At 40.2% G+C, this 16,297-nt stretch overlaps 1 protein-coding gene across 1 annotated transcript in view; it reads left to right on the top strand.

The window, feature by feature from the left end:
• Nucleotides 1–1,699: 1,699 nt before the first annotated feature.
• The window catches only part of LOC128697771 (chitin deacetylase 1-like), a 70,299-nt gene continuing 55,701 nt past the window's right edge, over nucleotides 1,700–16,297 (top strand). The window contains exon 1 of the mRNA XM_053789678.2: nucleotides 1,700–2,076. Coding sequence (XP_053645653.1) covers nucleotides 2,031–2,076 — 46 coding nt within the window. The 5' untranslated portion in view covers nucleotides 1,700–2,030. The remainder of the gene's footprint in view (nucleotides 2,077–16,297) is intronic.

The following is a 16,297-nucleotide window of genomic DNA, read 5'->3' as shown; positions in this document are numbered from 1 at the left end:
TGCGATACTTATAAACTAATTAATACAGAACTCAAATCAAGCCGATTTAAAGAACCTAAGAGTTCCTCTTATGATATAACAGTCATAAGAGTTCACAATAAAAGCTAATACTTCTTAGCTTCGTGCAAAGTAGTATAGAAGTAACAGAAGTCCCAATAATATAAGACAGCTCCATACAACGCTGGTAACACTTCATTTAGACTACACGGCACAGTTCTCCAGCATATACAACGCTGGTAACACTTCATTTAGACTACACGGCACAGTTCTCCAGCATACAGAGAAAGATGGCACAGTTAATTATCTGAATCAAAAATGTTACCTATGAAATTAGATTAGAAGCACTAAACCTGCACTCTCTGGAGAGATGTCAAATTTGGAAAGATCATGTTTTAAGTGTAACAGTGGATAATAAGAATAAAGAAAGTAGAAATGGTGCTAGAAATGTTTAACCAAGACAAAACTTTTAGGAATGAATCATAGTTTATCTAAATTTAGATTTAGAAAGGATATGTATATATTATGAAAGTATTGTTCTGGCTATATACTTGCCAATGTGTAGAACAAACTCCCAAATAGTGTTATTAAACTGAAAGGACCCAATGGAAATAAGTCACTCTGTCTGACTTTTTTGGGTTATCCTAGGTTCTCTACACATATGCTGCTATGTATGATAATTCTATGTAACTGTATTTGTGTATACCTGAATAAACTTACTTACTTACTTACTTGCTTACTTATAACATTTTAGATAGATTTAAAAACAGTGTAGACATAAACATGAGTAAGAATGGGTGGGTGTTATTATGATACTCAGATCCATTTCAGTGCTAATCTATTCTCATATTCTTATCTTTAATTACAATTGTTTTTTTTATTTCATACTTTTATTTCATACTTATTGTTACTTGTTCAGGTAATTTTTCTTATCATGATTAATTACTGAGGCTTGGATGAGGTCTTTAATGGTTTAGGTCTCAGGATGTGTTCGAGTTGATGCTACTAGGATAAGACTTCTGATCTGTTGGTCTTGCTAGAATAAGGATGCTGACTGTTGGTTTTAATAAGTTAATGCTCCTGATCCTCAGTTGGTGATGAGTAAGATACCTGTTCAACACGCGGTATATTAAATTTATTGACGAAACTTGCGCAACATAAACTAATGAGGACTTACCGAGGATATATATAGTTGATGTACAACCTGAGGACTCCTATTTTCTATACTTCTTTATATGAAGCCAAGAGTCAGGCATCCCCACAAGCAGGTTAACATGATAGAGAGGAGTGTTTTCAGGCTTCAATACATAAAGAATGGTCCCACAGTGCTAATTTGTGTGGGAAGAGTAGTACGAAATACCAATGTTTTACTGAGCCCAGTACATCAGTAATACAATGTATTACAATGATTCCAAGAAAGACCCCATTAGGTAAGCCTTGGAGAGGGAACAGGCGAAGAACCGAAATCGTCTTCGGGTAACCTTCAGGTGTCTGAAACAATAGGTCACTAAGAGTAAGACACGCGTGCAACACTTGGATATCTTTATCGCCTGCACACTGTTTTACCTGTTATACAGGAGAAACATTTTAACAATAAAGATACTCAACTGTTACATGGCACAGCAGCCTTCCCCTCAGTGTCCACTATTTCAATGACAAGGACCCCAAGGATCTTCACCCTGTGTTGTGGGTGAGGCTTGAACAGAGGAAAGTGCCAGGCGGGGTAGGGAGGAGGCGGGGTGCCTGGGTGAGGGATCTGGTGAGGGCGCGGGGCAGATCGGGCAGATCGGGCAGAGCGTCCCACCTTGTTGACCCGAAGTAGATGCGTTCAGCGTATAGGGCCCCGTCCTTGGGATGACACCTGCGTATGTGTGTTTCGGGTAGTTGGAGGAGGTGGGTGTGTCGACGGTGGTGGTGTAGGCGTTAGTGAAAGTGTTGACCAGAGAGAAGAGTGCGCATGCGCGTTCACAGGCCGGTATATAGTGTGGTCGTTGTGGCCCGGCGCGCGAGTACGTACTGGCCGCACCCACACCATGGCCCGCTCTCTGCTTCTATGGGTCGCATTTGTGGCTAACATCGGTGAGTGTGTGTGACCTGACCCGGTGTGACCTCACGTGGGGGCGTGGATAGGAGGTCACTGTCTAAAATGTCCCACTCCTCCTCCCCTCTTCCCGTACGCCCGACCTTCTGACCTCTGCAGTCCCTTCCCTCCCCATTCACTATGACCAGTTTTTGCGAGGAAAGACTTGTTGATAGGTATCATCTGAGGAGATGCTCCTCTAACCTGCCCACCTATCCATATCACCACCCCACCCACAGCACTGCCCAACCCACCGACCACGTGTGTTGGTGTACATACAGCACAGTAGTGCTAGCATGTAGTTAACTCCTAACTTGTAAGTAAAGTGTTAATAATTACAACAATGTGTTTCAGCACTTTTGTGTCAAAGGAAGATGGATACATCAGTGATATTATGTAGTGAACACGCCAGCCACGCGCTGAACTATGAAGGAAGCATAAGAAATAAATGGGAATAAATAAAAAATGCTAAAAACATTACAACGAGAAAATTTACTTTCATGTGAGGAATAAACTTATGTAATAAACTTTCATGTATGGAATGAACTTCTCTATGCATAATATTTTTCACACATTATACACCAAGCATAGCAAACAAGAAACGATATAGGAAATTATATACGAGGTCACTTCTTGAAAGATGAACAGACTGGGGAGACCCACTAGTTACTAGTACATTCACGTGTGGTGGCGTCTTGTTGACATTGTCTTACCAAGTCTTGATGACAGTCTTACTGAGTCTTGATGACATAGTCTTACTGAGTCTTGATGACATAGTCTTACTGAACCTTGTTGACACAGTCTTACCGAGTCTTGATGACATAATCTTACCGAGTCTTGATGACATAGTCTTACCGAGTCTTGATGACATAGTCTTACCGAGTCTTGATGACATAGTCTTACGGAGTCTTGATGACATAGGCTTACCGAGTCTTGTTGACATAGGCTTACTGAGTCTTGTTGACATAGTCTTACTGAGCCTTGTTGACATAGTCTTACCGAGTCTTGATGACATTGTCTTACCAAGTCTTGTTGACATAGTCTTACTGAGTCTTGTTGACATAGTCTTACTGAGCCTTGTTGACATAGTCTTACCGAGTCTTGATGACATAGTCTTACCGAGTCTTGATGACATAGTCTTACCGAGTCTTGATGACATAGTCTTACCGAGTCTTGATGACATAGTCTTACCGAGTCTTGATGACATAGTCTTACCAAGTCTTGAAGATGAATGGTTCAGAGAACCGACATGTTGATAAATTAGACACATGTGCAACTCTTGGGTATCTTTATTGAGGAAACGTTTCGCCACACAGTGGCTTCATCAGTCCATACGTAGGAGAAACTTGAAGAACAGGAGGAGAATGAGGTAATCAGTCCCTCAACCTTGAGTCGATGTGTTCAGTCCATCAATCTTGAATAGATTGATGGACTGAACACATCGACTCAAGGTTGAGGGACTGATTACCTCATTCTCCTCCTGTTCTTCAAGTTTCTCCTACGTATGGACTGATGAAGCCACTGTGTGGCGAAACGTTTCCTCAATAAAGATACCCAAGAGTTGCACATGTGTCTAACTTACCAAGTCTTGTTGACATAGTCTTACTGAGTCTTGTTGACATAGTCTTACTGAGCCTTGTTGACATAGTCTTACCGAGTCTTGATGACATAGTTTTACCGAGTCTTGATGACATAGTCTTACCGAGTCTTGATGACATAGTCTTACCGAGTCTTGATGACATAGTCTTACCGAGTCTTGATGACATAGTCTTACCAAGTCTTGTTGACATAGTCTTACCGAGTCTTGTTGACATAGTCTTACCGAGCCTTGTTGACATAGGCTTACTGAGTCTTGTTGACATAGTCTTACTGAGTCTTGTTGACATAGTCTTACAGACTCTTGATGACAGTCTTACTGAGTCTTGTTGACATAGTCTTACCGAGTCTTGTTGACATAGTCTTACCGAGTCTTGATAACATAGTCTTACCGAGTCTTGTTGACATAGTCTTACCGAGTCTTGATGACATAGTCTTACCGAGTCTTGATGACATAGTCTTACCAAGTCTTGTTGACATAGTCTTACTGAGTCTTGTTGACATAGTCTTACCGAGCCTTGTTGACATAGGCTTACTGAGTCTTGTTGACATAGTCTTACTGAGTCTTGTTGACATAGTCTTACAGACTCTTGATGACAGTCTTACTGAGTCTTGTTGACATAGTCTTACCGAGTCTTGTTGACATAGTCTTACCGAGTCTTGATAACATAGTCTTACCGAGTCTTGTTGACATAGTCTTACCGAGTCTTGATGACATAGTCTTACCGAGTCTTGATGACATAGTCTTACCGAGTCTTGATGACATAGTCTTACCGAGTCTTGATGACACAGTCTTACCGAGTCTTGATGACATAGTCTTACCGAGTCTTGATGACATAGTCTTACCGAGTTTTGATGACATAGTCTTACCGAGTCTTGATGACATAGGCTTACTGAGTCTCGTTGACATAGTCTTACTGAGCCTTGTTGACATAGTCTTACCGAGTCTTGATGACATAGTCTTACTGAGCCTTGTTGACATAGTCTTACCGAGTCTTGATGACATTGTCTTACCAAGTCTTGTTGACATAGTCTTACTGAGTCTTGTTGACATAGTCTTACCGAGCCTTGTTGACATAGGCTTACTGAGTCTTGTTGACATAGTCTTACTGAGCCTTGTTGACATAGTCTTACCGAGTCTTGATGACATAGGCTTACTGAGTCTTGTTGACATAGTCTTACTGAGTCTTGTTGACATAGTCTTACCGACTCTTGATGACATAGTCTTACCGAGTCTTGATGACATAGTCTTATCGAGTTTTGTTGACATAGTCTTACCGAGTTTTGATGACATAGTCTTACCGAGTCTTGTTGACATAGTCTTACCGAGTCTTGATGACATAGTCTTACCGAGTCTTGATGACATAGTCTTATCGAGTTTTGTTGACATAGTCTTACCGAGTCTTGATGACATAGTCTTACCGAGTCTTGATGACATAGTCTTACCGAGTCTTGATGACATAGTCTTACCGAGTCTTGATGACATAGTCTTACCGAGTCTTGATGACATAGTCTTATCGAGTTTTGTTGACATAGTCTTACCGAGTCTTGTTGACATAGTCTTACCGAGTCTTGATGACATAGTCTTATCGAGTTTTGTTGACATAGTCTTACCGAGTCTTGCTGACATAGTCTTACCGGGTCTTGATGACATAGTCTTACCGAGTCTTGCTGACATAGTCTTACCGAGTCTTGTTGACATAGTCTTACCGAGTCTTGTTGACATAGTCTTACCGAGTCTTGATGACATAGTCTTACCGAGTCTTGATGACATAGTCTTATCGAGTTTTGTTGACACAATCTTACCGAGTCTTGCTAACAGTCTTATTAAGTCTTAAATACTAAACAGAGACTACTAGCAGTTAGACTCCCATCATGCAAGCAGCTTCCATTGGTCTTTCCATCTTGTGAAATGATTGCAACTGCTTGTGAAACTTTCAATCCATGATGTAATCATGTAATTAAAGTCATATACTAAAAGGAAAATATCATTTACGAAAATTCCAGCGTAAGAAGAAGAAAATTCTGTAAGAAAAAATACTGCTAGGTTTAGAGTTGTGTATGAAGTTGATGGAATTCCTTCATTTTACTTCTGCTAAACACGAAACTGGATTTTTTTCACGGTTAAGTGGAGAGAAAATGATACAAGAAAGGAAGGTAAGAAACGTAATAATGTATGGGGAAGGGGAAGAGGAAGGAATTACGAGTTGCCAAGAATTAAAGGAGACTGTTGAAGATAGTAGTGGATAATGATGATGTGGGAAAAAGTTAGAGAACTGGGTTATTGAGAGTGAGAGTACTGAAGGCAGCGTGGGGGAACAACGTACAACGTACTTTAAATGGCATATTTATGTGTGTAAATACGTCAGTTAAAGTGCAATTTCCTTCTGAAAGTCTGACGTGAGATGTGTGTGTGTGTGTGTGTGCTTGTGTGTGTGTGTGTGTGTGTGTGTGTGTGTGTGTGTGTGTGTGTGTGTGTGTGTGTGTGTGTGTGTGTGTGTGTGTGCTTGTGTGTGTGTGTGTGCTTGTGTGTGTGTGTGTGTGTGTGTGTGTGTGTGTGTGTGTGTGTGTGTGTGTGTGTGTGTGTGCTTGTGTGTGTGTGTGTGTGTGTGTGTGTGTGTGTGTGTGTGTGTGTGTGTGTGTGTGTGTGTGTGCTTGTGTGTGTGTGTGTGTGTGTGTGTGTGTGTGTGTGTGTGTGTGTGTGTGTGTGTGTGTGTGTGCTTGTGTGTGTGTGTGTGTGTGTGTGTGTGTGTGTGTGTGTGTGTGTGTGTGTGTGTGTGTGTGTGTGTGTGTGTGTGTGTGTGTGCTTGTGTGTGTGTGTGTGTGTGTGTGTGTGTGTGTGTGTGTGTGTGTGTGTGTGTGCTTGTGTGTGTGTGTGTGTGTGTGTGTGTGTGTGTGTGTGTGTGTGTGTGTGTGTGTGTGTGTGTGTGTGTGTGTGTGTGTGTGTGTGTGTGTGTGTGTGTGTGTGTGTGTGTGTGTGTGTGTGTGTGTTTGAGCGCATACTTACATGGAAGGTTGGAGATTACACAGAATGATGGTCTTATCCATCGTGATATATATTTTTCTCCTTCATTTTTAGCGATGTGCTCGTGAACCCGCGGTGTTAATGATACATTAACAAGTTTTACCTTGAGTACACACCCTCGCCTATGGCATCTGTTATTCTTCACATTATACTATTTTTCAGTATTTTTTACTCTGAAAGACTCATATTTATTTATTTGGTTTACAATTTTTTTTTGCAGCTCAGGAATAATATAAAAATATGTACACACACACACATACGCGAGCGAGCGCACGCACGCACGCATGCAACAAACACTGGAGCACCAAAATTACTTTAATTACTGATATTATTTCCTTTAATTTTAAATCCCTTAAGATGTTAAAAAAATATTTATTCTGTTTAGTGAAAGAAATTTATATAACAGGACTCTGTGTAGTCGGTCCGTGTGAGTGTGTCGAGATGTTCTTCTGCCAGACATGTAGTCAATGACCGGTAATGATAAATTAGACACATGTACAACACTTGGGTATCTTTATTGTGGAAATGTTTCGCCACACAGTGGCTTCATCAGTCCTATACTGACTTGGAGTCGATGTAATCAGTCCAATGGACTGATTACATCGACATCAGTCCAATGGATTGATTACATCGACATCAGTTCAATGGACTGATTACATCGACATCAGTCCAATGGACTGATTACATCAACATCAGTTCAATGGACTGATTACATCGACATCAGTCCAATAGACTGATTACATCGACTCCAGGCTGAGGGACTGATTGCGTCAAACTTTTTCTGATCTTCAACAATTCTTTATTTTAACATGATAGAATGTTTGTACAGAAGTGGGGTGACACTTAGGTGTGCATGCAGAAAATCCCTTAGTATGTAAAGCATTTCGTGCTACTGGTTCACGCTGGGTTGATCCTGCCATCCAACCCTTTTTCACTCATACATTTGTTATATTGTAACATGTAGCTGTCAGTCACCGATCATATTGTTGATCAGGCATTTGCTATGCAGTCTCTAAGTCACCTGTCATGCTGTCACACCAATCACGATGATATTGTCATGGCTTATGAATACAAGAAAGCGGTAATCACTTGCTGTCTCGGAGAAAGTTCTCACTCACGAAAAACGGAAAAACAGGCAGTCACTGTATTCAAAAAAAGTGAGACATTCTGTTTAGCATGTGCGTTCAGAAGTGTTCGTGGGCAAGACGATGTTCACTCAGACATGATCGTAGGATAAATTTGATGTTTGTTCAGACCCTTTCATAGGCTATACTTAATGTTCGTCTAGACCTGTTCATAGATTAGACAGTGATCGTTCATACATGGTCACGGTTGTTCATACGTGTTCCTAACTGAGATATGTGTTCATATTATTATTATTATTATAATCAAGGGGGAAGCGCTAAACCCGGAGGATTATACAGCGCCTGGGGGGGGGGATGTGGAAGGCATTCAGGCTTAATTCGGGGAACTGGAGCACAGATCCAATTCCCTAAATCAAGAGCCCCTCACCAACATCAAGGAACCTTCCTTGAGGGGTATGTGTTCATATACACCCGGTCGTTGGCAGGACATGGCGTTCGTGCATACGTGCTCATAGCCTAGTGTTCGTTCAGAATTGTTTATAACCTAGTGTTCGTTCAGATGTGTTAATACCCTAAATAATGTTCGTCCGTTGTGGCTGCTTCTGGTACTGACGGAGGGAAACAGTACGTAGTTATATACACCCAAAAGAGTAATTTTCTTCAGAACATATACACTGAGATTTTAAATTTATATGACACTATTTATGGGATTATACCAGCTGAGTAGTGACTAGATAGATTGCGGCCCTCAGTATATTGGCACTTGATAGGCACCAATCATGCTGACAATCGGTAAGCCTTAATTAAGCCTGAACAACGTAACATGAAGAACTATCAGCACGTCGTTACTGAAACGCTGAGTTCAACCAGACACACTGCTATTCAACTGAGACATACTTGAAGACTATGGCTTAAGAACTGCTAGTGAAATAATACAAATGAGATATTGTGGACTGCCGCAAAGGCACTTGAATTTATTGTTCGTTTTCGACTTCTGGTGATGAATGAAGCTGACAATTAATTTCGTAACTTCTTTCACAGATATTTTGCTTTCTTACTGTATTTCTTTATATGTTCCTTTTTCACATTTTTATCTTTAATTTTCTAAATATATATCATTCTGAATATTAAACATTTTTGGCTTACATTATCAGTAACATAATTTCTCCTCTTGACAGTCTTACAAACTGTGGCCTGACCACCGACGCTATCAATGATGGAGTAAGCTCCGCTGGGCCAGAATTCCTAGAGCCTCTCCACTTTTTTTATTTGCTTGTAAGGTTCTCACGGCAAAACTCCACAGTAACAATAGGTAATCTAAGCCATTATTGTGGACCGTTTCAGGCACTACATAACCATGCTATGAGACCACTCAAAGGCACAATTCCAATCCATGCAGATTATTATATTCACAGAATTCGGTGAACCCTGAAGGGTCATTCAACCAGTCAGTTTATGCAGAGCAAAGTTAAGAAATACCTGCAAGATTCTAGTAATAATTATCATGAATATTTCAGCTCGGTGATCCATGGCATGTACCACAGTTATTAGGAATCAAATGATCTGCACAGGAGAAAATACATCCGGAAATTCAAGTATATGTGAAACAACGTAAGATTTTAGTGTAAAATGATAATGCTTAAAAATTATTTGACCGGAGTTCTAGAGAAAATTAGTCCATTAATAACAGATCAAGCTATTCCAAAGTCCATAAATTATATAATTTTAAATTAGCATATTTTTTTTTTATCTTCGGAGGTTTCATGTTTTTGTTTAGCTGGTTCAATGATAGACTCGGCTAAGTCGAGCTATTTCGGTAGTGGGTGTATGTTTACCAGCTACATTTTATTGCTTATGAGGGCATGATACATATAAACTACAACTACCGCAGTGTGGCGAAGTCATCTGGCAGTTGGTTAAAAAACTCTTGAGGGGGCACTCAGGCTTATCTTAGCAGTGTTGGCAAGTTATCTTTCTTCAATTGGACACCATGTTTTAGAATCCAGTTGAGTGTGGCTTCACTTCCTTGTCCACCAGGGGGTCTATAAGATGTTTAAAAGATAGATGTAAAGAGTCTTACATTGCTCTATGGTTGTGTCGGAGCGACTAGACAGCATCTAGGGAATCGATGTGAAGACCATTGTGCTGCCAAATTTAATGCAAAGCATGAGTTAGTGCTTGCTGGATTGCCACTAACTAGGCTTGCGGAACTGAGCGGTGAGCTGGGAGCTTCCACCTCCTGAACTGTTCATCGTGGTGGACACCAGCTGCTGCATGCTTGTGGTCTAGGTCCACCGAATCATCAGTGAAAAACATTGCACGGTTTGGACCTTCGGCTTGAATCATACTTGATTTAGCATGGAATAGCAGAGTATCTACTGTGTAGAAATTTACTCAACGAGGGACGCAGTATGACAATATTTGCTGGTCTCGATTGTAATAGTGGTAGGACGTTAGTTACTTTTTCCCAGCAGTAATCCCTTAGCAGCTTCTTATCTGCATTGACATAATTGTTCCTACAGGCAACAAACCGAAAAGCTTAAAGAATATTGCACACTTTACATGAAATTTTTTTTATGTACAACGTACATTAAAAAATGTACCTGTCAGTCACGTTCTTTCCATCTATGTACATAGATGGAAAGAACACGACTGACAGGTGAAGATTGAGACACTTATGCAATATATGGGAGTCTTTATTGAAGAAAGGTTTCGGCACACATTGACTTCATCAGTCCAATACAAATCAGAAGGGTGTAAGGAGATGAGTAGTTTGAGGTAATCAAACACCCTTATCATTTGTATTGGATTGATGAAGCCACTGTGTGGCGAAACGTTTCTTCAGTAAAGATTCCCATATGTTGCATAAGTGTCTCAGTCTTCAACTTGTCGGTTTTAAACCATTTATCACAATTGACAGGTGAGTTTGTATCGAAGAAACATCTTAGCCACATTCTGCTCGTATTCTTTTTGCCTACCGTGAGACATGACAGTGAGGATCCCGTCTCACCTGTAGGACTATTATTGCAGATTATGTAGCAAGTTATGGAGTCTGCTCCGAGGGTTGTATGTCTTTAATATTAGTTTTATCATCTGAATAGTAAAAGCAACGTCATGTTCTCATTTTTCACCACTGTTGAGACTCATTCTTCATGTGGTGCAATAGCTCTCTTTAATATTGCTTGTCTCCCTGATACTAGCCTTCCTTGTGTACTATAACTATTCTGATAGTAAACTAGTCAAAAATAATGACGGCTCTTGACAGTCTCAAAATCACGATGATAGTCCAGATAACTTAGATAAATTAATATAAATTCAAGATTGTCATATGTCTGGAATCTGAATCTTGGAAAATCCAATGAAAAAATGTAAGTCACGATGGATAAAACCACCATTCTGTGTAATCTGCAACCTTCCACACAAGTATGCCCTCACACACACACATAGCTCCGAGGCCAGGAGCTATGAATCGACCCCTGCAACCACAAATAGGTGAGTACACACACACACACACACACACACACACACACACACACACACACACACACACGCCAAAGGAGAACAATAGCCTACAACTGTAAACGTGAGAAAAAAGTAGTTACAAAATCCAACAATGAGTACTAGAAAGTGATAGTAAGAGATAAGAAATTTTTTTTTACCCAAATTAAACGTTTACAAAAAAAATAATATTGTTAGAGTAGGTTAAATTAGACTATATTTACGTAAAGTTAATCAACAATAACGAGATAAGTTGGAGGAAGGGTTGCATGACACTACACATCACGTGAAGCGCTAAACTGGAGTGGTCGTTTAGTGTAGGCAGTGGTTGAGGCTTGATCCTTCATCCGCTGTTTGCAGGACTGAAGCTCTATGCGAATGAAATGTTGTCTACACAAAATGCCTGTCCTGTTGTGTTGTTGTTAGATCGGGAGCGGACAGGCTCGGCTTGGTTTGTATGCCTGAGGTAAGATTTTCACGTCGCTGACAACACAACTTCATCACCGTTAAGTATGATGTGAATACAACCACAAAGTAACGACCACGCGAAGGTGAACTAGCATCACAGCCACTTAATAGAGACAATGTAACCTTGATAAATGTGAGTCACAATATCAAGGTTGAAGCAAATCACAAGCCCATAAATTAGGAATAAAATTTTAGTCGATGTTTCGGTCCGTCATGGATTTGATAAAATGGTCCAATACGTCGTGTAAAATTTCATCTCCAATTCGTAAATATGTAATTAAAATTTTATTTATTTATTTATTTATTTAGGGAAGTAGTACCTCTGGTGCTAATTGAGGACCCTCGTCCCTGACCTTCAACTAAAGTCCCTTTTAGCAAATACAGAGGAGCGAGGAGAGAACAAGCATATACGTAGAAAAATAGGAACAGTGGACGGTTCGCGTGTAGACTGTAAACCAATTGGTGCATGAACCATCATATATTCAGAGAGGCGCTTCTAGACCCTTGAAACTGTTTTGATGACATCTCAGGGAAAGCCTCCCTTATTTAGGGACGTGTGGTTGCAAGGATCTATGGGATATTGTTAAATATTGTTAAATGAGTGTTGATGTGTACTTAGCTCTGTGAAGACCTGTTTGCGCGCTCTCTACGAATTGAAGCAAGATGCCCTCCATCGAGCAACTTTACCAACAGCTTAAGGAAGAATTGAGGATGGCGAAGTTGGAGATTCGGCGCTGACCGAGGAAAACAAGAAGATTCGTAGTAGTCCTCCTGTTTTGAGTCCTCAGGTCAAGAAGGGAAACTGGTCAGTGGCTGGACAGCAGGGAACGAAGTTGACGATCAAGAAGACGAATGGAAAGGTAGAAACGATGAAGAAGAAAGAGACTGCCGTGGAAACTGTTGTGGAAACATCTAATACATTCTCAGTGCTACCTGACGAATGTGAGTCGACTACTGGGAACATCACGACGAACGACACCAAGGAAGGTAAGAATATTGTTGTTGTTGGGGATAGCCAAGTTAGGTATATGGATAGGGCGTTCTGCTTGAAGGACAGGAGTAGGAGACAGAGAGTTTGCTTTCCTGGGGCTGGGATGGAGGATATTGTTAGCCATCTGGATGACATCATGAGAGGTAATGGGAGCAATCCTATTATCTGTCTCAGTGCTGGAGGCAACGATGTTGGCAGACGTAGGAGTGAGGACCTGATTAGCAGGTATAGGTCAGCAATAGAAATAATTAGGAGTAAGGGTGGGAACCCTGTCATATGTGGTATTTTGCCAAGGAGAGGAGTTGGAAATGAATGGTTGTCCAGGGCAATTGGTGTCAATTGCTGGTTGGACAAATACTGTAAGGAAAATGCGGTAACATTCATTGACAACTGGGATCTCTTCTATGGCAGAAATGACATGTATGCCAGGGATGGGGTTCACTTATCTAGGTCTGGGGTGGTAGCACTGGCAACTGCAGTGGAGGGAGCAGTTAGGACTTTAAACTAGGAATAGTTAATGGTATGGGTTTTGGCAGGAAAACAGTGAAGTCCCAGTGTAGTAATATTACGAGTTCTAGGGGAACTAGTAATAAGCAGAACGAGGTAGATATTGAAAAGCCAGGGACTTTGGGTGATAAGGACAGTAATAGGTTTAGTAGAAAAACAGAAATGAGCAGGAAGGATAAAGAGAAAGGAGAGTCTTTCAATGTTTATTATGCTAATTGCCGTAGTGCTAGGAATAAGATGGACGAGTTGAGATTAGTTGCTAGTGCAGGTAACATTGATGTATTTGCCTTAACTGAGATGTGGTTTTATTCAAAAAGTCGGGACATGCCTGCGGAATGTCATATTCAGGGTTTTAAATTGCTCCAAGTAGATAGAAGTATCGGGAAAGGGGGTGGGGTGGCATTGTATGTCCGAGATCGCTTGAACTGTTGCATAAAAACGGGTATTAAGTCTGAAGTAACACATACAGAGTCTGTTTGGATAGAATTTTCAGAGGGGCATGAAAAACTGATTTTAGGAGTGATATACCGTCCCCCAAACTTAGATAGGGACCAAGGGAGACTACTATGGGAGGAAATTGTTAAGGCCACAAGGCACGATAATGTAGTAATTCTAGGAGTCTTTAACTTTAGTCATATTGATTGGAATTTCTTGACTGGGAATTTAGAATCATACGACTTCTTAGAAGTAGTTCAGGATTGTTTTTTGAAGCAGTTTGTGACAGAACCTACAAGGGGAAATAACCTGCTTGACTTAGTTATGGCAAACAATGAATCCCTTGTTAATAATTTAGAAATTTCAGAGGAACTGGGTGCTAGCGACCACAAATCAATTACATTTAGCATTGAATGGAAGTACGATAGTAGCGATAACTCAGTAACAGTCCCAGATTTTCGCTTAGCAGATTACGATGGGCTTAGAGAACACTTATCATCTGTTGACTGGGGTAACGAAGTGAGCTATCAATATGACAGTTTTCTGAACACTATACATGCTGCTCAAAGAACGTTTATCCCATATAAAGAAATTAGATCAAATAGAAATGACCCAAAATGGATGAATAATAGGCTCAAATATCTACTAGGGCATAAGAAAGGAATTTATAGGCGTATCAAAAGAGGTGAGGGTCATCTTATGAATCAGTATATTGACATTAAGAGGGACATTAAAAAGGGGATAAGAAAAGCTAAAAGGGACTATGAAATTAAAGTTGCTAGGGATTCTAAAACTAACCCAAAAAGTTTTTTCCAGGTCTATAGAACAAAAGTTAGAGATAAGATAGGTCCCCTTAAAAATAACTATGGGCACCTTACTGACAAAGAGAATGAAATGTGCTCGATTTTTAATAATTATTTTCTCTCAGTTTTTACACAGGAAGACACTAACAATATTCCAGTAATTAATTTTTATAGTGTGCTAGAAGAAGATAAATTATGTAACATCACAGTCACTAGTGAAATGGTTGTGAAGCAGATAGACAGACTGAAGCAAAATAAGTTGCCGGGTCCTGATGAGGTTTTTTCAAGGGTTCTTAAGGAATGCAAAATGGAACTCTGTGAACCATTAACTAATATTTTTAATTTATCTCTTCAAACAGGTGTAGTGTCTGATATGTGGAAGATGGCTAATGTAATTCCTATTTTTAAAACAGGGGACAAGTCGTTACCGTCAAATTACCGCCCAATAAGCCTGACCTCAATTGTAGGCAAATTACTAGAGTCAATTATAGCTGAGATTATAAGAAGCCATCTCGATAAGCATAGCTTGATTAATGATACTCAGCATGGATTCACAAGAGGCCGGTCTTGTCTAACTAATTTATTAACTTTCTTCAGTAAAGCTTTTGAGGCTGTTGACCACGATAAAGAATTTGATATTATTTACTTAGATTTTAGTAAGGCTTTTGATAGAGTTCCACACCATAGACTGTTAAAGAAAGTGGCAGCTCATGGCATTGGGGGAAAAGTGCTCTCGTGGATTGAGTCATGGCTCACTGATAGGAAGCAGAGAGTGTCCATAAATGGGGTTAAATCCGAGTGGGGATCTGTAACAAGTGGCGTTCCACAGGGATCAGTCTTGGGCCCGTTGTTGTTTATAATATATATCAATGATCTTGATGAGGGAATTACTAGTGATATGAGCAAATTCGCCGATGACACAAAGATAGGTAGGATAATTGATTCAAACGTAGATGTTATGGAACTTCAGGAGGATTTAAACAAACTCTATTCTTGGTCAGAAAAGTGGCAGATGCAGTTCAATGTAGATAAATGCAAGGTTCTGAAGCTTAGGAGTGCCCATAACCCTAGTACTTATAAGTTAAATGATGTAGAACTTAGCCATACAGATTGCGAAAAGGACTTGGGGGTTATGGTGAGCAGCAACCTTAAACCAAGACAGCAATGCCTAAGCGTACGTAATAAGGCAAATAGATTACTGGGATTTATATCAAGAAGTGTAAGCAACAGAAGTCCAGAGGTCATACTGCAGCTTTATACATCATTAGTAAGGCCTCACCTAGATTATGCAGCTCAGTTCTGGTCTCCGTATTACAGAATGGACATAAATTCGTTGGAAAACATTCAGCGTAGGATGACTAAATTAATACATAGCATTAAAAATCTTCCTTATGAAGAAAGATTGAAGACTCTTAAGTTACATTCACTTGTTAGACGAAGAATGAGGGGAGACCTGATCGAAGTGTATAAGTGGAAGATAGGTATTAATAAAGGGGATATTAATAAGGTCTTGAGGATATCTCTCCAAGAGAGAACCCGCAGTAATGGATTTAAATTAGATAAATTTAGATTTAGAAAGGACATAGGAAAGTATTGGTTTGGAAATAGGGTAGTTGATGAGTGGAACAGTCTACCTAGTTGGGTTATTGAGGCTGGGACTTTGGGTAGTTCCAAATTTAGGTTGGATAAGTACATGAGTGGGAGGGGTTGGATTTGAGTGGGACTTTCACATCAGAGCTTATTTATTGGGTGGCATTGAAAATTGGGTTGGGCAAATGTTTTGTTAGTGGGATGAATTGTAAAGAACCTGCC

Source organism: Cherax quadricarinatus, chromosome 31 (assembly GCF_038502225.1).
Source record: "Cherax quadricarinatus isolate ZL_2023a chromosome 31, ASM3850222v1, whole genome shotgun sequence".
Classification (NCBI taxonomy): Eukaryota; Metazoa; Arthropoda; class Malacostraca; order Decapoda; family Parastacidae; genus Cherax; species Cherax quadricarinatus.
Note: the sequence above shows the minus strand (reverse complement) of the source record. Positions and strands in the feature narration are given on the sequence as shown.